This window comes from Stegostoma tigrinum, chromosome 12 (genome assembly GCF_030684315.1).
Source record: "Stegostoma tigrinum isolate sSteTig4 chromosome 12, sSteTig4.hap1, whole genome shotgun sequence".
Lineage (NCBI taxonomy): Eukaryota > Metazoa > Chordata > Chondrichthyes > Orectolobiformes > Stegostomatidae > Stegostoma > Stegostoma tigrinum.
This window is the reverse complement of record NC_081365.1, coordinates 28,507,639-28,532,913: the sequence shown is the minus strand read 5'-3', so window position 1 is coordinate 28,532,913 and position 25,275 is coordinate 28,507,639. Positions and strand designations below refer to the sequence as shown.

Below are 25,275 nucleotides of genomic sequence, written 5' to 3'. Positions count from 1 at the left end.
TTGTTTTCTTTCCACCATCTTGGCTGTTGCATGATAAAATTTTGTTGAAGTAATTAACAGTCATCGGAATTGATCTTAAGCCATCTGTTTACAACAGGCCTGGACATGGTGTGAAGAAAACCAGAATGGTAGTGTGTTCCGGGAACTGTAGGAGTCAGCTGTTCCTCCTGAGCATGCTACAGTTAGCGTGTCATGTCTCCATTTATTCAGTGTATCCCAAAGAGTTAATTCTTGGAAAAAGGTTAAGACCATAAGATGTAGGAGCAGGTGCAGTCCATTTGGCCCATCAAGCTTGATTCATTTTTCAATGCGTTAATGGCTGATCTTGTACCTTGGCTATTCCTCCCCATGCTACGCCCACAACTCAGGATTCCCTTTTATCCCCAAATCTATTTGTATGTCTTAAATATACTCAATAACGGAGTTGCCAGTGCGCTCTCGGGTATATAATTCCATATATTCACAACCCTTTGAATGAAGATATTTATCCTCATCTTGATCTTAAATGACCGACTGGTAATTCTAAGACTGACCCCTTGTTCTCAATTCCCAACACAGGGGAATTAGCCTGCCACCAACCTCGAATCCTTGAAGAATTACGTACGTTTCAATAAGATCACTCTCTAGCATTCAGAAAAATGCACAAAGTTTACCCTGTTCGAGTTCTCCTCCTATGCCAATTCACTCATTCACTCAATTCACTCGTTCATCCAGAAATTTCATTTGAATGAATCAATACTAATTACTGCCACTGGCATCCCCAGGGACACTGTTCACAGATTGATCATTTGCTCACTGAAATATTATTTCTGCAGATTACTTTTGAATTTACCTTGCTTCAGGCCCAGGCCATGTCCTTTAGTTCTACAGTCCTGGTCAATGTGAAACAGCTTTGCTGCCGTATGTTGTCTAGTCCCTGTGGAATCCTAAAAGCAGCGATTATATCACCTCGAAGCATAATTGCTCATTATAATCTAATCCCTTCCATCATCTCATTCGGTCTGGTTACTCCCTTCTGTGCTCTTTCAATGGCTGCTTTTATACCAGACACCAGAGCTGTGCGCAGTATTCACAGTAAACTGCAGTGATAACCTTGCAGTTTGTAAGTTACTTTCCTATTGTGTCTTAAAATTGCCCTTTTATTCCTTCTCAGCATTTGTCTTGTCTTCCTCACTGCAGTTAACAGTCTTCGTAATTTGTTAGTCCGAGCCAGAACATAGGTTCCTTTTGGTGCCCATGTTCAGTATGTTTGTGATGAAATGTGCACTTTTTACACTGTATCCCCATTAAATAATTCCAGCAGTTTTTGGCAGTTTTAAAATATGGGAGGTTAATTCTCATCTTATATCATCACTCCTTCCCTCACTATTGTGAGTTCAGACTGTATTTGTTAATCATTCATAGGGGTGTTTAAAAACCTGAGATCTGAACACAGCAGGAAGGGAGAAAGTGTTCCCAAGATTAGTAGGTTTGATATTTATATAATAACAATTTGGGTTGATATGTTCTTTTGCCAAAGGTGACTTGAAGAAAAGGTTTTTTTAATAAATACAACATGTAGTTAGGATCTGAAGTGCACCTGAAGTGTGTGAAACCAGGTTTTCAAAATGTAATTGGATAATTGTCTAAAATTGTAAGGATGGGCAAAGGGTGATTGACCTTGGATGACATCATTAAAACAAGTATTAACTATGCGTCTGATATAATTTATCAAGCGATGAAGGGAGAAAAAAATATTGTGGACCTTGACTTTGACCCAAAAGGTATGGAGTAACATGCCCCTTCCTTCTTGGTTTACGTTAGAGCATAAGAAATAGTAACAGGTGTGGGCCATTCAGCTCCTCGAGCGTTCTTCGCCTTTCAATTGAATCATGGTTCATCAAACATTCCTCACATCCATTTTCCTGCCCTTTCTGTGTAACCCTTGATTCTCTCACTACCTAAGATTCTACCTATCTAGCCTCAAATATACACAAAGACTCCGCCCCTACAATTTTCTGTGGTGAGGAGTTCCAAAGACACTTGACCCTCTGAGAGAAGAAGTTCCTTCTTATCACTGTTCAAAGTTGATCCCCCTTTATTCAGACGCTGTGTCTTTTGGTCCCAAATTCTCCCCTAAGGGGAATCATCCTCTCAGCCGTTATCCTGTCAAGACCTTTAAGAATCCCAAATGTTTCAATGAGATCACCTCTCATTCTAGCAAACTTCGGCGAATAGAACCCCAGCCTGTTCAGTCTTTGTTCCTAAGACAGTGTCTTCATATCAGGGATTATCCTCGTGAACCTTCTGTGAACTACCTTCAAAGAGATGCTTTCTTTCCTTAAATTAAGAAGACCAAAACTGCGCTCATTACTCCAGATGTGGTCTCACCAGCACCTTGTGTAGTTCCATACTATTATATTCGAACCCCCTTGAAGTAAGGGCCAATGTTCCATCAGCCTTCGTAACTACCTGCTGCACTTATCTACTAAATTTCTGAAGGAGGATCATTATACTTAAAAATTCTGATTTCTCTCCACTCTTGTTGCCAGACCTGCCATGTATCTGCAGCATTTCCTGTTTTTGTTCCAGATTGTCAGGATCAGCAGTTTTTTATTTTAGTTTATGCTAGCATGTTGTATTTCCAGCACAAGTACCCTGAGGTCAGTCTAGTGTTGCTGCTTTCTGCAGTTTTTCCTTATTTAAATAATGCTCGGTTCTAATGAAAAATCAGTGTTGTCAAGATTAGAACAGAAAAACTGACAACAAAAGATGGATATTTACAAAAGAGCAGCAAGCTGGCTGTAATTTAGAAAATTACTGGCTGTAGTTTGGAAAGGACATGAGTGACTAACAGCCAGTAAAGTACAAATATTATTTTTCAGAACTTGTTTTATTTGCTAGATTTTTTAAACACAAAGGAATTGTGTGAATCTTATCTTTAGAGGAAATGTGCAAAGATGTAAGAGGGGGTTCTGTTATGAAAATGAAAACTGGGTATATTTGTCTCACTTTTATAATGTTTCAGCAGTTCTTACTGTTACTGAAATATTCATGAAAACTCCAGTTAGTATCAATTTAAACCAATTTGAATCAATTATGCTACCAAAATACCATCAACACATCTCTTGGCCCCCCAGAAATTCAGACATCCTTGACCATTGCTATGCAATCATTCAAGATGCCTAGTGCTCCATCACCCATCTGCATTTTGGGAAATCCGATCACAGTGCAGCCCTCCTCTTTCTAGCTTACAGGTAGAAATTGAAGTGTGAGGACCCAATACAGAGAGTAGTGCAGTGTTGGCCTGAGCCAACAGTAGAGTTTCTACAGTACTGCTGAGAGTCGGTGCACACTGAAGAACTCAGCTGCCAACCTAAATGTGTATGCCACTACAGTTACAGACTTCATTAGTAAGTGTGTAAATGACTGCGTGCTGAAGAAGTTAATCCAAGCATTCCCCGATTGGAAACCATGAATGAAGCGGGAGATTCATTCCCTACTGAAATCTAGGCCAGAGGACTTATATGGGAAGTCCAAGTACGACCTTCACAAGGCCATCCAAGATGCCAAGAAACTTTGAGACCCAGATAACCACGCAGACGCCTGCTGTTTGTGGCAAGGCTTACACGGCATTATGGACTACAAAGCAAAGTTGAATAGAATTGTAGGCAACAGTACATCCCTCCCCAACGAGCTCAATGCTTTCTATGCTTGCTTGGAAGAGAAGGTCAGTTTAATGATGTCACCTGTCTCAACATCCTCGGGTGCACTCTGCACCCATCATTACAGCTGCAGACATTAGAGCGACCTTCTTGAGAGTGAACCCATGGAAGGTGACTGGGCCAGATGGAGACTGCAGTTGTGCACACAGATACTGTGCTGACCAGCTGGTGGGATTATTTGCAGACATCTTTACACTCTCCTCACTTCAACCTGAAGGCCCCACCTGCTTCGAGAAGGCCAACATCATCTCGGTACCAAAGAAAAATCCTGCAGAGTGCCTCCTAGTGGCTCTGACTTCCATAATTATGAAGTGCTTCGAGAGGTTAGTCATGGCTCACATCACCTCCAACCTACTAAATTGCCTTGGTCCTTTGCAATTCACCTACCAGCAGAACAGGTCCACAGCAATGCCGTCTCCTTGGCCCTATACTTATCCCTGGAACATCTGGATAATAAGGACACCTTTGTCAGACTCCTACTTATTGACTGCAGCTCCACCTTTACCAACGTAATTCCAGACAAACTCATCTCTAAACTCCAAAACCAGGTCTCAGCTCCCCGCTCTGTAATTGGACCCTTGACGTCCTGGCCGCAATCAGTAAGAATAGGTGACAATTTCTCCTCCAGCATGATCCTCAACATCAATGCCCTGCAAGGCTGTCTACTCTTGTACACATTCACGACTGTGTGGTTATATTCCACCCCAAATCCATTTACAGGTTGGCTGACCATACCACTTTTGTAGGTCAGATCTCAAACAACGATGAGACAGAGTACAGGCAAGAGATTCAGTGCTTAGCAGAATGGTATAAGGACAGGAATCTCTCCCTCAATGTGGGCAAAATGAAGGGACTGGTCATTGACTTCAGGAAGTGCAGTGGAGGTCACACCCCTGTCTGCATCAGTAGTGCTGGGGTGGAGATGGTCAAGAGCGTCATGTTCCTGGGAGTGGTGATCAACAAACAATCTGTTCCGTTCCACCCACATGGACAAGAAAGTACAACAACGTCTCATGGCCCACAAGGTGTCTGACCAATTTTTATAGATGCAACAAAGAAACCATCCTATCTGGATACACAACATCATGTTATGGCAGATGTTCTTCCCAAGACTGTAAGAAACAGCAGAAAGTCATGAATACCGCCCAGTCCATCTCTCAAACTGGTCTTCCATCCATTAATTCCATCTATACTTACTGTTGCCTTGGGAAAGCAACCAACGTGATCAAAGACCCCTCCCACCCTGGTTATACTCTCTTCCACCCTCTTCCATCTGGCAGAAAGTACAGAAGTTTGAACACCCGTCCAATATGGATGATGATGGGGTACTGTCGGGAGATGGGCTTAGGTCACAGGTCATCGCAACGTCGAGGGCCAAAGGGCCTGTTCTGGGCTGTATTGTTCAATGTTCTAAGAGATTCAAGAACGGCTTATTCCCTGCTCTTATCAGACTTTTGAATGGACCTCTCAAATGTTAGTTTTGCTCTATCTCTCTGCACCTTCTCTGTGGTGGTAACACTGTATTCTGCACTCTGTTCTGCTACCCTGATACACTTTGTATAGCTGCCTTGACAGCTCTCATAGAACATAGAACATTATAGCACAGTACAGGCCCTTCGGCCCTCAATGTTGTGCCGACCTGTCATACCAATCTCGAGCCCATCTAACCTACACTATCTCCAAAATGACATTTTTCACTGTATCCTGGTACATGTGGTAACAATCTTCAATTAAATCAATATGGGAACGATTAAACTGGTTAACAAGAGAATCTTTGAGACAAATTGTAACAGTGATTTTGTTTTTTAAATTGATTTCAGTTGATACTGGGAGAGATGGTGACTCAGTAATTATGTTACTGGACTAATGACCCAGAGGTCCAGGGCATGGGTTTGATTCCCACCATTATATGTCATGGAATTTGAATTCAAAAAATAATTACACAGGAGCAGAAATTAGGCCATTCAACCCATTGAGTCTGATCTTCCATTCAATCATGTCTGATAAGTTTCTGTGGCAATGAGGCCGATAGATTCACCACTTTCTGGCTGAAGAAGTTTCTCGTCATCTCCACCCTAAAGGGTCTTCCGTTTACTCTAAGGCTGTGTCCTTTGGTCCTAGTCTGAACTGCTAATGGAAACATCTTCCCAAAATCCACACTGTCCAGGCTGTTCAGTATTTAGTAAGTTTCAGTTAGATCCCCACTCATCCTTCTAAATTCCATCGATTATAGACCCAGAGTCTTCATATGTTAAGCCTTTCATTCTCATGAACCTTCTCCAGACCTACTGCAGGGCTAGTGCATCCTTTTTCTTTATTCGTTCGTGGGTGTAGCTGGTTAGGCGGCATTTATTGCCCAAAGTGTGGGCTAAGAGTCAAACACATTGCTGTGGGTCTCGAGTCTCATGTAGGCCAGACCAGGTAAAGATGACAGTTTGCTTCCCTAAAGGACATTAGTGAACCAGATGGGATTTTTCCCGACATTTGACAAATGTTCATGGTCATCATGAGATTCTTCATTTCAGATATTTTATTGACTTCAAATTCCACTATCTACCGTAGTGGTATTCGAATGCTGGTCCCCAGAACATTATCTGGGTCTCTGGATTAACAGTTCAGCGATTAATACCAGTAGGCCATCGCCTCCTTCCTGAGGGGTGGGGCCCAAAATTGCTCACAGTTCTCTAAAAGTGGTCTGACCAGAGCTTTTTCAAGCCTCAGAAGTATATCCCTGGTTTTATATTCTAGTCCTCACGAAATAAAAGCCGACATTGTATTTGCCTTCCTAACCACTGACTCAACCTGCAAGTTTACCTTAAGAGAATCCTGGACGAGGACTCCCAGGTCCCTTTGCACTTCAGACTTCTGAATTTTCTCCCCATTTAGAAAATCGTCCCTGCCTCTATTCTTACAAAAATGTAATACCCAACACTTTCCCACATTGTATTCCATCTGCCACTTTTTTGCCCACTCCTATCACCTGTCTGAATCCTTCAGCAGCCTCAATACTACCAGTCCTTCCAATTATCTTTGTATCATGTGCAGACTTACCCAGAATGCCCTCAGCTCCTTCATCTAGAACATTAATATATAAAGTGAGAAATTGTGGTCCCAAAACTGATCCTTGTGGAACGCCACTTGTCACCAGCTGCCATCTTGAGAAGGTTCCTTTTATCCCCTCTCTCTGCTTTCTGCCACACTGTCAATCTTCTATCCATACTAGCACCTTGCCTCTAACACCATGGGCCCTCACCTTAATCTGCAGTTTCCTGTGCAGCACCTTGTCAAAGGCCTTCTGAAAGTCCGAGTAGATAACAACATCCATTGGCTCTCCTTTGTCTAAGCTGCTCGTTACCTCATAGAATCCCTACAGTGTGGAAACAGGTCCTTTGGCCTAACAGGTCCATACCAAGCCTCACAGCATCCCACCCAGACTCATACCCCGTAACCCACCTAATCTGCACATCCCTGAACACTACAGTCAATTTAGCATGGCCAATCCACCTAGCATCTTTGGACTGTGGGAGGAAACCCAGCAGACACGGAGAGAACGTGCAAACTCCACACAGGCAGTCACCCGAAGGTGGAATTGAACCCGGGTGCCTGGCGCTGTGAGGCAGCAGTGCTAACCACTGAGCTACCATGCCGCTGCCTCAAAAGAATTCTGACAGATTTGTCAGGCATGACCTCTCCTTGATGAAACCACTCTGACTTGCCCTATTCTACCATACACTTCTAAGTATTCAGAAATCTCATCCTGCATGGAATGGAATCCAGATCTTACCAACGACCGAGGTCAGAATAATCAGCCTGTCCTTTCTTGTCTTTTACCTTACTCCATCTTTAAGCAGAGGGGTTACATTAGCCATTTTCCAGTCTTCTGGGACCCACCCTGACTTCAGTAATTCCTGAAAGATTACCACTAATGCCTTCACTATCCCTTCAGCTAACTCCTTCGGAACTCTGGGGTATAGTCCATCTGGTCCAGGTTACTTTATCCACCGTCAGACCTTGAAGTTTTTCTGGCACCTTGGTGTGGCCACCATACTCACCTCTGTCCCTAACTCTCTTGAATTTTTGAAATGTTACTTGTGTTTCCAACAATGAAGACTAACACAAAGTACTCATTCAGTTTCTCAGCCATTTCTTTGTTCCCTGCTACTACTTCTGCAGCATCATTTTCCAGCAGCCCAATGCCCACTTTTGCCTGTCATTTATCCTTGATGTATCTGAAAAAAACTCTTGAAATCTTCTTTTATATTACAGGCCAGCTTACCCTCGTATTTAATCATCTTACTCCTTTGTTTTTTGTTGTCCTCTGTTGCCCTGTATAGGCTCTCAATCCCTTGACTTCCCACTGCCCTTTGCCACATCATATGCTTTCTCTTTTGCTTTTATGCAGTCCCTGACTTCTGTTATGAGCTATGGTTGCCTTGCCCTCCCTTTACTGTGCTGCTTTTTCCTAGGGGTGAATTTTTGCTGTGCTTTCTGAATTACTCCCAGAAACTCCTGTCATTGCTGCTCCACTGTCTTTCCTGCTAGGCTTCTCTCCCAGTCAGCTCTGGTCAGCTCCTCCCTCATGCCTCTGTTGTTGATTCTCTCCAATTGATCATATTATGGTTACTGCTTCCTAAGGGTTCCTTCACCTTAAGCTTCCTTATCAAATCTGCCTCATTGCACGGCACCAAATCAAAAATTTCCTGCTCCCTAGTGGGCTCACCACAAGCTGCTCCAAAAATCCATCTCGTAGACATTCCACAAATTCAGATACAACACCTTCAGTCCTGTATTGACTGTCCCTCTTCTTATTGTTATTTGTTTATTCGGGGTGCTTGAAGTTTGATTACTAACCCTTTCCAAACACTGTCTTATTTTGTGTTCTGGAGACTTTAATAACCTCTACCGAGTTCACCTTTCTTTTCAGTTTTCCTTCCTGTCCATGTAGTTTAATCCACCCCCACAGATGTTAACTTGCTGCTTTGTTTTCCATGGCTATTATACTTCTTGGAGTTTTACCCTTTCCTCCTCCTTCCCCCCCCCCACCCCCCCACCCCCAACTTTCTAGTTTAAAGTCCTGTTGACCAACCTAATTACCCTTTTCACTGGAACATTGGTCCCAGGTCAATTCAGGTGGAGACCATTCCAATGGTGCAGATCCCTCCTGTTCCAATACTGATGTCTGTGCCTGATGAAATGGAACCATACTTCCCTTATTTTTGTGTCCCTACGCCAATTAGCACATGCTTGGGCAGTAATCTAAAGAATACAACCCTTAAAGACTGTGCTGTGAGATGCTATATGCTTTTTGCTGATGCATTGTAGGAGCATTCTTTTATTATTTCCTTTATGTAAGGTTTCTTTCAACAATAGTGTTTTTTCTTCTTTTTCCTTCTCTGCTCTCCACCACTGGCAGTTCTTTAATTGAGTTCCTAGTTCTTGATAATCCCTAAACAGGCCCTCCCTCCTAGTCTTGCCTATGTTGTTTGTCCTGAAGTGGACCATAACAACTAGATTCTCCCCCTCCCTGTCCAATGTTCTTTCAAGCCAATCAGAGATGTCCCTCATCCTGGCACTGGCCAGGCAACGTATCATGTGGGACTCTCAATCCTGCTTACAAAGGATGCTATTTATTTCCCCTATTCATAGAGTGCCCTATGACTGCAGCTTGTTTTTTTTTTGCTGCCCCCCCCCCCCCCCCCCCCCATGAATGTCCTCCAGTGCCAAGGTGCAGTGGTCAATTGGCTCATCCTCTCTGAAGAAGGGTCCCTACCTGAAACATCAACTTTCCTGCTCCTCTGCTGCCTCGCCTGCTTCCCTCCAGCTCCGCACTGTGTTATTCCTGACTCCAGCATTAGCAGTTCTTTCTATATCTGAGTAAGTGATAACTTCACTGAGAGTTTGGACCCAAATTGGTATCCTAGCACACTGGCACACTGTGAAACCCATGCACTGATGTGCTTTTTCCTTACTGATGAAATATACCAATCTTTATTGTTTGTGTTCATCCAAACCAGCTAACTAGTCGCCACTATAAAATGCACTCATGTATGAAATAAAGTCACTATTATCATTAGGCTTATTTAGTATACAGTCCATTCTGATAAAGTGCAAAAGTTCTGTTCTGTGCGATCTCGCATTATAAGAAAATCACACAATAGCCGTGCCATTTAAACTAATAGGGCTGGAATTGCATTATAGACATTACTGATAAGGAAAGTATGCATTCTACAAATAACAGTTTAAATTCTTCAGTCACGTTAAAGCCAACTTGCGTTGAAGAAACATATGTTATATCAGAACTGACTGTATTAGCTAATGTACTGTAGGAAAATTATTTTGACCTGATACTAGTACAAGTTCTACAATGAATTTAATCTGCAATATTCTTGATTCATAATTTCAAATTTCACTTGCTGCCCGTACTTCACCTGAGTAACTTTCTGTCATATTGCTTAGACACCAGTCCAGTCACAGTTCAAGTTTGAAAAATAACATTTTGCAAAGTTTCTTTGACACTCAAACCCATGACCATTTCTTCCCATCCCCAAGCACACATCTAAAGTTACACAAAATACTACAGATGTTTGAAATCTGAAAGTGTAAACAACGCTTTTGGAAGAACTTCTGCAGTCTGATAGCATCTGTGGAGAGGGGAACCAACTTCATGTTGAGTCCAACATGGCCTTCATTTAGAACAGGTCACCTGAGAGACCAGAGGCAGCCTCAGTTTGTAGGAGACAGTGGGTAGTGATGTAGAGTTTTTGATCAGACTGGAGGCCTGTGACCAGCAGTGTGCTGCAAGGATCAGTGCTGGGCCCACTGTTATTTGTCATTTGTACATACTATTTAAATGAGAATAGAGGAGGAATAGTTAGTAAGTTTGTGGGTGACACCAAAATTGGTGGTGTAATGGACAGAGAGGAAGGTTATCGACGAGTACAACAGGATCATGATCATTTGGGCTCCCGGGCTAAGGAATGGTGGATGGAGTTTAATTTAGATAAATGCATGGTATTGCATTTCTGGTGAGACAAACCAGGGCAGGGTTTACACAGTTAATGGTAGGCCCCTGGGGAATGTTGTCCAACAGAGACCTAGGAAAGTGCAGATAAATAGTTCCTTGAAAGTGTCTTCACAGTAGACAAGGTGGTGACAAAGTCATGTGCCTTCATCGATTACAAAATTGATTACAATAGTTGCAGCGTCATGTATAAGACATTGGTAAGGTCACATTTGGATTGTTGCGCACAATTCTGGTTGCTCTGCAAGAGGAAGGATGTTATTGAGCGGGAAAGGGTGCAGCAAAGATTTACAAGGATGAGGGTTTGACTTGTAAGGAGAGGCTGGATAGGCTGGGACTTTTTTTTTGCTGGAATGTAGGAGGCTGAGGGATGACGTCTATAGAGGTTTATAAAATCATGAGGGGTATTGATCAGGTGAATAGCCAAGGTCTTTTCCCCAAGATAGAGGGCATAAGTTTAAGGTGAGAGGGTGGGATTTAAAAGGGACATGAGGGGGCAACTTTTTCACACAGGGTGGTGCGTATATGGAATGAACAATCAGAGGAAATAGTAGAAGGTGAGTACAGTTACAACATTTAAAAGTCATTTGGACAGGTACATGGACAGGAAAGGTTTAAGAGGCAATCGGTGTGGATTCGATGGACCAAATGGCCTGCTTGCACACAGAAGGAAGTCTATGATTCTGTTTTGACCTAAATACTGTGGGAGTGTTTTTCCCTCCTTCCTGTCCCTGCACATGTTAAGGAAGACACAAGCAATGAATATGGTGGAGAAATAGATAGAAAACTAAAATGGGAATTTTCGAGTGATTTGAGTTAAAGTGGTGATAGAGGGAATGTAGAGTCAAATGAAGCTGATCTGAGTGGAATGTCAGGCAAGCATTGCAAGATCACTAACAATGGTCGGCAATTAACGGAGAGATTATGGAAGTTGCCTAGTAATATTTTCCTAAGGACAGTTCAGATTAGGAAACCTGATGGGCCCAAGGGCCTGTGTCAGTCTGTGACTCTAACACTCCTTCAAAATTCAGTAACTCCAACAGTGTAGCACTCCGTCAGGACTGCGCTGCAGTATCAAATGTTCTCAAGTGAGACGTGAGCCTACACACTTGAATGTTTCTTTTGCAAATACTGATCAATACGTTCTGCACATCTCAAGGCTACAGAACAGTCACTGGATTTTGTTCATTGTATAAAACTAATATAAGAGTTCTCAGTGATGCTGGGGTGTATTCATGGCACTGTTTCTGATATACACCAATTTCTAAAATACTGCTTCGAAGCCGGTGCAGCATTGTATAGAAATCTTTGCCAAGTTATAATTTGCTTATTGCAACTTGAATTTTTATTATCATTCTTTTCAGGTGATGGCTGTGGGCACACAGTTCTTGGCCCAGAGAGTGGAACTTTTGCATCAATAAATTATCCTCAAACATACCCCAATAACACTGTTTGTGAGTGGGAGATACGGGTCCAGCCCAGCCAGACAATTATTTTTAAATTTGGAGACTTTGACATTGAAGACTCTACCTCTTGTCACCTGAGTTACCTAAGACTGTATAATGGAATTGGTCCAGGCCGAAGTGAATTTGGTAAGTGAACAATCATTGTACAATAATTATTGGATATTCCATGAATGATATTCAGTATCCAGAATATATTGTGTATATATTGCTTAGTTACTTGAGAGAGCCTGGACAGTTTCTCTCCAATTGGCACCAACTTGTCACAATAACAAAACGTTTTGGAAGGATAGAAGCTACTGTAAAATCATTATCCTCATAAAGTGAAATTGCATTAATTTCCTACATGTTACTTTAATGGAGGAGCTAATAATTTTATTAAAATTTGAATGTTAGCTGATAAAGAAATTTGAATGCACTAAATATGTCTATGGAAAAGTTTCATAGTTATTCTTCCACAGATGTTAGAACCCGATTTTGGCAAAAATGTCATATTCATTCTTTCTTCTAGACTGCTGCTGGTTTCTAGTTAGGAAGAAGGCACTGATGGACTTTTCTTAAGGATGGAAGACTTTTTCGGGTAGCTTGTTGGCCCAGTGGTTAACACTGCTGCCTCTCAGCACCAGGAACCTGAGTCCAGTACCTTGGGCAACAGTCTGTGTGGTGTTTGCACATTCTCCCCATGTCTGTGTGGGTTTCCTCCCATGGGTCGCAGAAAATGCAGGGTTACAGTGATAGGGCAAGGGTTTGCATCTGGCTGGGTGCTGTTTGGAGTATATCAGTGTGGATTTGATGGACCAAATGGCCTGCTTGCACACGGTAGGGATGATTCTGTTTCGACCTAAATACTGTGGTAGTGTTTTTTCCTCCTTCCTGACCCTGCACATGCTAGGGAAGACTAAAGCAATGAATATAGTGGAGAAATAGATAGAAAACTAAAATGGAAATTTTCGAGTGATTTGAGTTAGAGTGGTGATAGCGGGAATGTAGAGTCAATTGAAGCTGATCTGAGTGGAATGTCAGGCAAGCATTGCAAGATCACTAACAATGGTCGGCTATTATCAGAGAGATTATGGAAGTTGCCTAGTAATATTTTCCCAAGTATAGTACGCTTTGAATATACATTTGAATTACAATATGTAGTAAGCTCTCTGTAGAGTTCTGTCTGGCACAAACTGTGCAGCATAACAACATAGCTATTAATCAGTGTTCAGTATTGGCCAGTGACTTTAAGTGGTTATGGTGGAGGTGAGAGAGGAAGTTAGCACAGAAGGCTACATTCTGATATTTCCCGTACGTACTCCCCTTTATAAAACGGTTTCCTGATGCTGTTGCGTCTTGTATTTCCCAGAGTTCCTTTTAAAATGTTGAAATTCCGTGTTGCATTTCCATCGATTCTGAATGCAATTTACCACATCTGCGTTGTCTGCAAAAAGCTTGCCTCATAAAACTTCTGAATGACAAAGCAGAGCTTCAAGCTCAGCTATTGGAAGTTATCAGGTATCTTCACGGTTAGGGTAGAGGCAACTAAGATCAGTTAAGAATTGAATAGCATGGTGGGGTGCTATCAGAAATCTGAGCTGGAAAAGTGGATCAAACAAGTAATTTGTTCTAATGGTTCAGAAGTAGTTGTAATTTTTTTGCATTTGTTTTTGTGCCTTTTTGGATGAAGGGGTTTTATTTTATGCACGTGTGTGATGTGATCATTGGTGGCGAGGTCAGCATTTGTTGCCCATTCCTGCTTGTCATTGAGAAGGTGCTAGTGAGTCGTGTCCTTCAGCAGCAATTTGAGGGATGTAGGTGCTCCCGCAGTGCAGTGAGGAACGGGGTCCCAGGATTTTAAACTTGAATCTGCAGGGTTTCAGCAACAAGAATGTAATCAAACAGGGTTAACCAGCCAATCACATTGAATTCGCCTAGATAACAGACCGAGAAATAAAATGACTTAATTATCCATCAATTTTTGTCCCGTGTTACAGAGAGCAACGTAAACAATCGGTGCATGTACATTTGAGATGAAATATCATAAAGTTTATATTGAAACACTAAAAACTGGACCTTTCATCAAATGCAAAGAAACAAAGAAACCTACAGCACAGGAACAGGCTCTTCGGCCCTCCAAGCCTGCGCCGATCAAGATCCACTGTCTAACCTGTCATCTATTTTCTAACGGTCTGTGTCCATTTGCTCCCTGCCCATCCATGTACCTGTCCAAATATATCTTCAAAGGCGCTAACATGTCTGCATCTACCACCTCCGCTGGCAATGCATTCCAGGCGCCCACCACCCTCTGTGTAAAGAACTTTCCACGCATATCTCCCTTAAACTTTCCTCCTCTCACTTTGAACTCATGACCCCTAGTAATTGAGTCCCCCACTCTGGGGGAAAAAGCTTTTTGCTATCCACCCTGTCTATACCCCTCATGATTTTGTAGACCTCAATCAGGTCCCCCCTCAATCTCCGTCTTTCTAATGAAAATAATCTTAATCTATTCAACCTCTCTTCATAGCTAGCACCCTCCATACCAGGCAACACCCTGGTGAACCTCCTCTGCACCCTCTCCAAAGCATCCACATCCTTTTGGTAATGTGGCGACCAGAACTGTACACGGTACTCCAAATGTGGCCGAACCAAAGTCCTATACAACAGCAACATGACCTGCCAACTCTTGTACTCAATACCCCGCCCAATGAAGGAAAGCATGCCATATTCCTTCTTGACCACCCTATTGACCTGCGTTGTCACCTTCAGGGAACAATGGACCTGAACACCCAGATCTCTCTGTTCATCAATTTTCCCTAGGACTTTTCCATTTACTGTATAGTTCGCCCTTGAATTTGATCTTCCAAAATGCATCACCTTGCATTGGCCCGGATTGAACTCCATCTGCCATTTATCTGCCCAACTCTCCAGTCTATCTATATTCTGCTGTAATTTCTGACAGTCCCCTTCACTATCAGCTACTCCACCAATCTTAGTGTCATCAGCAAACTTGCTGATCAGACCACCTACACCTTCCTCCAGATCATTTACATATATCACAAACAACAGTGGTCCCAGCACAGATCCCTGTGGAACACCACTGGTTACAGGTCTCCAATTTGAGAAACTCGCTTCTACTACTACCCTCAATGTCCTATTGCCCAGCCAGTGTTTTATCCTTCTTGCTAGCACACCCTGGACCCCATGTGATTTCAATTTCTCCATCAGCCCGCCATGGGGAACCTTAACAAACGCTAGGTACAGCGGATGCAGTATACCACATTGGCAGATGTGCAGGTGAACATCTACTTGATGTGGAAAGTCACCTCTGGGGCCTGGGATGAGGGTGAGGGGGGAGGTGTTGACATGAGACATGCATAAAAATAGTGTTCCTGACATTGCTCAAAACCTGTCATAACCTAGCACACTGTTAAAAACACAGCTCCACCTCATTTGAGCTAACAAGTTGTAGAGCTGGATGAACACAGCAGGCCAAGCAGCATCAGAGGAAGAGGAAGGTTGACGTTTCGGGCCTAGACCCTCCTTCAGAAATGGGGGAGGGGAAGGGGATTCTGAAATAAATAGGGAGAGAGAGGAAGGCAGATAGAAGATGGATAGAGGAGAAGATAGGTGAAGAGGAGACAATCAGGTCAAAAAGGCAGGGATGGAGCCAGTAAAAGTGTGTGTAGGTAGGGAGTTCGGGAGGGGATAGTCAGTCCAGGGAGGACAGACAGGTCAAGGAGGCGGGATGAGGCTAGAAAATAGGAGATGAGGGTGGGGCTTGAGATGGGAGGAGGGGATAGGTGAGAAAAAGAACAGGTTAGTGAGGCGGGGATGAGCTTGGCTGGTTTTGGGATGTGGTACAGGGAGTGGAGATTTTGAAGCTTGTGAAGTCCACATTGAGACCATTGGGCTGCAGGGTTCCCAAGTGGAATATGAGTTGCTGTTCTTGCAACCTTCGGGTGGCATCATTGTGGTACTGCAGGAGGCCTAGGATGGACATGTCTTCTGAGGAATGGGAGGGGCAGTTTAAATGGTTTGTGACTGGGAGGTGCAGTTGTTAAATGCAAACCGAGCGTAGATGTTCTGCAAAGTTGTCCCCAAGCCTCCGCTTGGTTTCCCCGATGCAGAGAAGGCCACAACAGGAACTGCGGATGCAGTATACCACATTAGCAGATGTGCAGGTGAACACCGGTTGATGTGGAAAGTCGTCTTGGGCCTGGGATGGGGGTAGGGGGAAAGGTGTAGGGGCAGGTGTAGCACTTCCTGCGGTTGGAGGGAAAAGTGCCGGGTGTGGTGGGGCCTGAGGGAAATGCAGAGTGGATAAGGGAGTCCTGTCCTTTTTCCTGTCCCGCAGGCCCAACCAGCCCCCCTCCACCCACATCCTCATCCGCCTAGCCGAACTCGTCCTCACCCTCAAGAACTTCTCTTTCAATTCCTCCCACTTCCTACAGACAAAGCAGGTGGCCATGGGTACCTGGATGGGCCCAAGCTATGCCTGCCTCTTTGTAGGTTGTGTGGAACAACCTCTCTTCCGCAGCTACACTGGCTCTAAACCCCACCTCTTCGTCCGTTACATTGACTGTATTGGCACCGCCTCGTGCTCCCACAAGAGCTCAAACAGTTCATCCACTTCACTAACACCTTCCACCCCTACCTTAAGTTCACCTGGACCATCTCTGATACCTTTCTCTCCTTCCTGGACCCCTCTGTTTGAGGCCCACCAACTCCCACAGCTACCTAGAATACACCACCTCCCATCCACCTTCCTGCAAAAATACCATCCCCTATTCCCAATTCCTTTGCCTCCGCCGCATCTGCTCCCAGGATGAGGCATTCCACTCCCGAACGTCTCAGATGTCCTCGTTTTTCAAGGACCGCAACTTCCCCCATCCCCTCCCCACGTTGGCCGAGAATGCCCTCACCCGTGTCTCCCACGTTTTTTGCAACTCATCCCTCACAACCCGTCCCCACAATAATAACTAAAACAGAAACCCCCTCATCCTCACATACCACCCCACCAACCTCTGGATCCAACGCATCATCCTCCAACACTTGCGCCATCTGCAATCAGACCCCACCACCAAAGGCATTTTTCCCTCCCCACCCTTATCTGCTTTCTAGAGGGACTACTCCCTCTGGGACTCCATTGTCCCCTCCAGCCCTACCCCACCAGGCACTTTTCCCTGCAACTGCAGGAAGTGCTACACTTCCCCCCTCACCCTCATCCCAGGCCCCAAGGTGACTTTCCACATCAAGTAGATGTTCACCTGCACATCTGCCATTGCCATATACTGCATCCACTGTACCTGGTGTGGCCTCCTCTACATTGGGGAAACCAAGTGCAGGCTTGGGGAGCGCTTTGCAGAACACCTATGCTCCGTTCGCACTAAACAATACCTCCTAGTTGCAAACCATTTCAACTTGCCCTCCCATTCCTCAGACGACATGTCCATCCTGGGCATCTGCAGTGCCACAACGATGCCACCTGATGGTTGCAGGAACAGCACCTCATATTCTGCTTGGGAACACTGCAGCCTAATGGCATCAATGTGGACTTCACAAGCTTCAAAATCTCCCCTCCCCCTACCACATCCCAAAACCAGCCCAGCTCATCCCTGCCTCCCTAATATGCCCTTCCTCCCACCTATCCCCTCTTCCCACCTCAAACCCCAGGCCCATCTACTACCTACTAACCTCATCCCACCTCCTTGACCTATCCATCCTCCCTAGACTGACCTATCCTCTCCCTAACTCCCTACCTACACTCACCTTTACTGGTTCCATCCCCGCCTCTTTGGCTAATCTATCTCCTCTCCACCTATCTTCTCCTCTATCCATCTTCTGTCCGCCTCCCCCCCTCTCTCTCTCTCTATTTCAGAAGCCGCTTTCCTACCCGCATTTCTGAAGAAGAGTCTAGGCCCAAAACATCAGCTTTCCTCCTCCTGTGCTGCTTGGCCTGCTGTGTTCATCCAGCTTTACACCTTATTATCTCAGATTCTGCAGCATCTGCAGTTCCTACTATCTCTCCACCTCATTTAATAAGGGTTTTTGTTTTGAAATATGGAAATGGATTTAATAACAGGATTGCAGAATGAAAGGTGGTGGCCAGCAATCTCTAACTAGCAGGGACCTCAACAGCATACGATTTGAAGAAGCATTGAACACTTACAATCGCTTCTTTTATTTCTGCATTTAGCTACATGAGCGGACATCAGAGTTTGCTTTCTATTTTGGAAGAGTAATGAAAGCGAATTTTAAATCTACGCTGATGTTTAGGACTATTTGCTAAGAATATTTTTCCGTTTTCTTTTATATTGACATCTGGCTATGTGTTCTCCTAGGAACTGGGCAGTGCAGTGACTACATTTTTCTTTGGTATTAAAAGACTAGGTTTTGCTGTTTAAACAAAGATTTGAATCCTAAATAATATTTTTTATGAAAGCATTAAATCGCATGGTAATTTGAATTTACTGTTTCCAACAAACAAAATGTGAGGCATTTTTACTTGAAAAGTAATGTGACTGAGGAGATTTGAATTAAAAATGGCAGACAAGGCATGATCTGACCAATGCGGAGCTGTCATTGCTTCATTTTGCAGCATTAGTTTACGTTGATGGATGACCTTAGCATGATAAATGAGTTGAGTGTTTGAAAAGTTCCATAGCATTTCAGCTAAGGATATTCAATGGGACCTGTTCAGTTCAGATTTCATCTTTTAAATGAAGAAAGCATGAGTAATACGATTCACTGTGACGTGTCAAATAAACTCTGGAATCAGTCATTTGACTGTGTGGTGCAATGTTGGTCACCAGTACTCCATTGATGCCTTATTTGGTGAAAGCACAGCTTGATGCAGCACCAAAGCATTCAGACCACTTTGTCCAGGTACAATCCTTGTACATTTTCAAGCAATGTGTCTCAGCGGGGGCAGCAGTTGAAGTATTTCAATTGTATTAAAATATGGGAAGTTAAATGTCGATCTGAATTTCTGATCTTGGTTGCTGCCCAGTGATCTCTGCTTGAAAAATGCTTGTGTGTAGCTTTCAAACACTCTTTGTATTGGGCTCTTTTCTGAGATTAAACAGTCAGCTAACTTCTTGCCAGGAATTACACTTTTAAAATGGTTACAGAAGGAAATTCCTCTGAGACTAGAGGGAAAATGTTAGGATGGGATGGTTGATCATCTTTATAATTAGCACTTGTGTTTTTGAACGAACCCTCTTGGAATTTTTAGCCTGAGCCCTAGATTTTATCTGCACAAGCTAACACAAAAGAAGGGCCACATTAAGTCCCTAATCATGGTAATAATAACTGACAAAACTGTTCTTTCATGTATATTCTGTGACATATAATCCAAATAATATGTTTTAAAAGCTTATTAATGTTTTGCTGATTTTCCAGGTAAATATTGTGGACTTGGAATTCAGGGAGACATGGTTATTGAGTCAGAGAACAATGAAGCCACTGTTCAGTTCATGAGTGGGATTCACGTCTCTGGTCGAGGCTTCCTTGTGTCGTACTCTACATCAAACATATCAGGTGTTGTATGAAGATTGCATGTTTCCATGTTTGCACAATTTTGAGGATAGTCACTTACTATTACCAACCCCGTTCTGTGGATGCATCATTCACAGCTTGTAGGATTTCAGTCAAACAGCAGTTTATTCAATGAATAAATTCTAAGAATGGTGGGATTCTAATTTAGAAAGCTCACGCTGAAAGCTTTATCTTATTGTAATCTGTTTGTAATGTGATCTGTTGGTCCTGGACAGAGTCAGGTCTAAGGAGATAAACTAGATTTCTATGCAGCGTGCTACAGACTAGTGAGAGCCACTAATAAATTTTGGTGGTTTCAAGTAAAAATAGCCTTCTTGGAACATGAAATTCAATCAGGAAATAAAGGCTAGTGGGACTTGCAACTTAAGCAGGTTAAGCACACATCTAGAGGTAAGTATGATGCTTGCTTTATTGTGTTTTATCTCAAATGTGTCTCAAAGTGCTTTACACAATTTATTTTTGACATTGAGTTGAAGTACTGATATGTTAGAAAACACAGTAACCGTTATGTACCAGCAATATTCCACAAATAGCAGTGAATAAAATAAATCACTGATTAGCTTGAGACTTTTTGATTTTTTTTGAGTGAGGATTGTTGGTCTGGATAATAAAAAAGATTAACTAGAGGTAATTATTGTTCTATCATTAAAGTTGGTATTCCATTATGACTTTGGCTATTTTCAAAATTGTTTAATTTAAAACAGCAATGTGTTCATTTTTTTGGAACTATTCTAATAGATCTTTTATTTTACTCTAATCTTTATTCAAAGAGGGTGATTTCAAATTATCTTGCTTGTTGCTTCATGGAGATTGGGCATCACTGCCTCGACTAACATTTATTATCTGTCCTTAACTGTTTGAGAAGATGCTGGTGAGCCACCCTCTTGAACCATGGCACTCCATGAGGGGTAGGGTCTGCTCACAATGCTGTTAAAAACAGAGCTCCAGGATTTCGACCTAGCAACGCTTGAGGAGCAACAATGTAGTCTCAAGTCAGGATGGCAAAATTTGCAGATGGTGGTGTCCTCATGCATCTTCTGTCCATATTTTTGTAAATATTAAAGCCCATGGGTTTGGAAAATGCTAGCAAAGGATGCAATATGGTATATATCTGATTGTGCACTGTTGCCACACGGCATTGGTGTGGAGGGGACGAATGTTAAAAGTGGCAGATGGGGAGCCAGTTAAGCAGAGTCCTTTCTTCTGAATAGTGTTTAGTATTGTTGGAGTTTCACTCATTAAGGTGATTGGAGTTCGGAGGTGAGTTTTTATTTCCACAGGATTCCCAGCTTGCCTATGTAGGTACAGTATTTATACAGCTGTCCAGCTCAGTTTGTGTTGAATGGTAACCCGCAGAATATTGATAGTGGAGGACTTGGTGATTGTAAATGTCATTGAATGTGAAGGGGTCTGGTTAGATTCTCTTTGGTTGGAGATGCTCATTGATTGGGACTTCTGTGATGAAAATGTAACGTGCCACTTATCAAGCCTGAATGTTGTCCACATCTTAGTGCATTTGGATGTGGATTGCACTTGCATGCTAAAATGCAAAGTAGTTTCTAAGTTTTTGCTTGGCTATGTTATTTATATTCCTTAAGTTAGAGAAATTGAACAAGTCAAATTTATCTATTGCCAAAAACAACATTGTCTTGTCATGAATAAACTACGTACTGCAAATTTTAACGTGAGGAAATTAATCCTTTTGTCAAATTCTGCTCATTGTTTATTTACTTTCTAATTTTGTCCTTTAATGACACCGATTCTGAATGTTCTGCGTTCCCAGTTTGAAGACTTGACTTGGTGTTCTATAAACTCATATTACACCCCTCTAAGTTATTATCTCAACGTGCAGAATGATGGCATGGTACATTTCTTCTTCCATTAATTGTAACAGCTTTTGCATTTAAAAAGCATATGTTTTCCAAATCATTGTAAGCTCATCAATTTATGTGCAGATGGTAAAGAACTAGCCAGCCAGAATTTCTTGAGTTGGGCAGCACGGTGGCTCAGTCATTAGCACTGCAGCCTCACAATGCCAGGGACCCAGGTTGGATTCCAGCCTTGGGTAACTATCTGTGCGGAGTTTGCACATTCTCCCCGTGTCTGCTTGGGTTTCCTCCGGGTGCTCCAGTTTCCTCTCTCAGTCCAAAGATGTGCAGGCTGGGTGGATCAGCCATGCTAAATTGCCCATAGTGTTCAGGGGGTGTGTGGTTTATTGGGGTTTGGGTCTGGGTGGGATGCTCCAAGGGGCGGTGTGGACTTGTTGGGCCAAAGGGCCTGTTTCTACACTGTAGGGAATCTAATCTAAACAAACAAGAAGTTAGTTTTAAAAACCAAAAGAATTGCAGACGCTGTTAAATCAGGAACAAAAACAAAGTTGCTGGAAAAACTCAGCAGGTCTGGTAGCACCTGTGATGGAAAAAACAGAGTTAACGTTTTGGGTCCAATGCCCTTCCTCAGAACGGGTTTAGTTTTGTTGTGCTAAAACTCACGTAAAAGTATTAGTCTCAGCACATTCTGACTTCTGCAACTTGCTTGCAAGCTGAAACGCTTGAACCAAACATGAAAATACAAATTACAGAGTAGAAGAGGTTAATTTTAGCTAATTAAATTTCAGTAATAAAACAAGACAAGTAAAGGTTCACAGGTTGTAACTATCTGTGACAATCTAAAGGTTTTAGTTTTCATTTCGCGGTTTTAAGGTTGTAGCTACGTTGTCTTCTGGAAACACTTTTGTTGAAACTGAAGTGTTCTTTTTGATGTTCTCTGTCTACTTGCACTAACACAAAGACATTCAAACTCAGCAGATAGGGTTCAAGACTTCGAAAGTTTTAGGGAGGGAGAGAACAGCTGTTCATGCTGGCAGCTAGTGTGATCTCTGCTGAAATCCCAAACTAAGCACCTTGACAAAGGATTGTATTACATGACCTTTGTCCATGTTGTTTGTATATTCAAATTAATCAAATCAAATATTCAGGTTAATTCATGTCTTCGGCTTATTTAATCATTGAAATTTATAGCCACATTGATGATTTTATTTAAATGTCTTGTTTTCAACAGTTCAATTTCAGGAATTTGTCTCAATCACTTCTTCATAGCACACAAAGTAGAATCTTTCACATTACTCGGGTTTGTTGTTTCTGTTGAGGTTTGCATAGCCTCTGTGTCTCCCTGAAATGGAATGTGGCTATATTATGATGCTAATTGACAGCTGCTTTTATGTGAGTCAGTGGCCCCTTGTTTATGAAATGCTCTTTCTTTCAGATTGAACTTCTGAAAAAGGCAATTCCATGTATGAAGCCAGCAGATGGAATTCAAAATTAACATTTGTTACAGCACATCTTTATGATGGTGTATTTCCCTGAGCAAACAGTTCATCGAACATAGAACAGTACAGCACAGAACAGGCCCTTCAGCCCACAATGTTGTGCCAACATCTCCTTTGTGGATTGGTAATTCCAGTGAAAGAATGTAGCTGGAATTGCTGTAAATGAAAAATGAAAGACAGAAACGATCAGAATCAATATGTAGCTTCAGCCAATCCATTATTGCACAAAGGAAAAGGTCCTTAAGGTTCTTGGGACTAAAATGTCATAAAGGTGGCCGTGCAGAGGCAGCAACTAACGTTATTTACTGAACTTTTTTTGCCCTTTCTACACTCTTTTGTGTTCTTCCTTTTTAAAAAGGTACTCAATTCCCTTGTGAATTACATTGTAACCAACACCTCAGTAATCTTTTATGATTAAACACTCCGTGTTCTAACTGTCCTTTCTGTTCAAACAAAAACAATCACATCTACTTTTAATCACCTCACAATCATGCCAATCCTGGAAACAACCTTCTGAAACCTTTTGTATTTTAAAACCACTTTCTTAGTCTTTCCCGTTCATATTACCTTTTCTATTCATGTCTGCAGCTTGTTCAGCCATTGTGATTTCTATGGCTATAAAATTCTTCCCATAAGAATTGTGTTCATTACCTTCAACAGTGGCTCAGCTACAGCCTTGTACAAATTCTATCGCAGATAATGGGAACTGCAGACCTGTCCGCCCTCCCCGGACTGACCTATCCCCTCCCTACCTCCCCACCTACACTCACCTCTACAGGCTCCATTCCCACCCCTTTAACTTGTCTGTCTCTTCTCCACCTATCTTCTCCACTATCCATTTTCAATCCGCCTCCCCCCCTCTCACTATTTATTTCAGAACCCTCTCCCCATCCCCCTTTTCTGATGAAGCGTCTAGGCCCGAAACGTCCGCTTTTGTGCTCGTAAGATGCTGCTTGGCCTGCTGTGTTCATCCAGCTCCGCACGTTGTACAATTTCTATATCTTTTCCTTGCTTTTACATTCAGTTCCTTTATGTATAAAGCCTTGACTCCTACCTGTCTTTCATATGGTCACTTCCTATTTATGTATTTGCACTTCTAGGTATTCCTCCACCTAAGATAATATTACTGTTCAGAGTATCCTTCCTCCCAAAATTCTTTGAACTTATCAGCAGCCATCCCCATTTGAGGATGGCGCCAGTTCTCAGTTATGAGTTTCTGATGTGGGTCTTCTTGTGGCTAAATAGGTTGATGCTCTAATGAGTTGTTTTGACTAAAATGCATTGCTCCACATGTTTCTGGGGAAATGCAATTTATTCCAATCATTTGACATTACTGCAATAATTGGGGATCCTGCAAAAGATTGTCATAGGGCATGCCGAATACATTGCACGATGTATTCTGCAACTTTTTAGTATGACACGTTCTATCAGTAGAATGCCGAGGCAGAAATCTATGCTGCTACGCACTTCCAGCCCATGTTATCTATGTGCTTTAGTGAATCAGTATCCTGGTAGGCATCGCATTTATTGGAAAAACAATGTTGAATGTTATGAGAGTGCTTGACTTTCTCCTGAGCCATTATCTGTCTTAACTTTCTAGATGATCCTGAAGATTTCAGGTCAAGAGAGATTTCTGCACATTCCAGTCAGATACCTAATATGATTGTGTATTTATTTACAAGAATAGGAGGGAAGTCAGTATCCTTGGAACATTGCATACTGTTAAACAGAAGCTGGCTAACAGTTGCTGATTAGAAAATTTTCACTGGACTCAATTGTGCAAGTTATTTCTTAAATGTGGATGGCTGCTGTTTTATTTAACTAAGTGCAAAAGGCATTACTTCTGCAAATGTCAGATTTTCTTTTCTAGGGAGTAGGGGAAAGAATCAACTCAAAACTCCTGTGGTGATTTTTCTGTTTGAATTCCATTGTGTTTTCTCATTCTTGGTCTCACTGTTCTCTCACTAGTAATTCACCGCAGTCAGTTACTACTTTTTGAATTCTATTGCAGTGGATTATCTACAATTCAGGCAATAAAAACTCACCAAGGAAGTAAAATCTATTGAAGACAGATTGCACACTATCTGTGCTTGAAGACATGAGTGTACTTGTGGTACACCACATCCTTACATCTATCTGCTCAGTTATGTTATAAGTGTAGCCACAATTACATGCTGTGTTGGACTAAATTGTAGCTGCATTGATCCAGCTGGCCTG

The 25,275-nt window shown here is 42.5% G+C and overlaps 1 protein-coding gene across 2 annotated transcripts in view; it reads left to right on the top strand.

Annotated features, from left to right (window-relative positions):
- dcbld2 (discoidin, CUB and LCCL domain containing 2) overlaps positions 1-25,275 on the top strand; it is a 109,056-nt gene that overhangs the window by 17,560 nt on the left and 66,221 nt on the right. For both annotated transcript variants that reach the window (XM_048541424.2, XM_048541423.2), the window contains exons 2-3: positions 12,090-12,317; positions 19,575-19,712. In XM_048541424.2, coding sequence (XP_048397381.1) covers positions 12,090-12,317; positions 19,575-19,712 — 366 coding nt within the window. The remainder of the gene's footprint in view (positions 1-12,089; positions 12,318-19,574; positions 19,713-25,275) is intronic.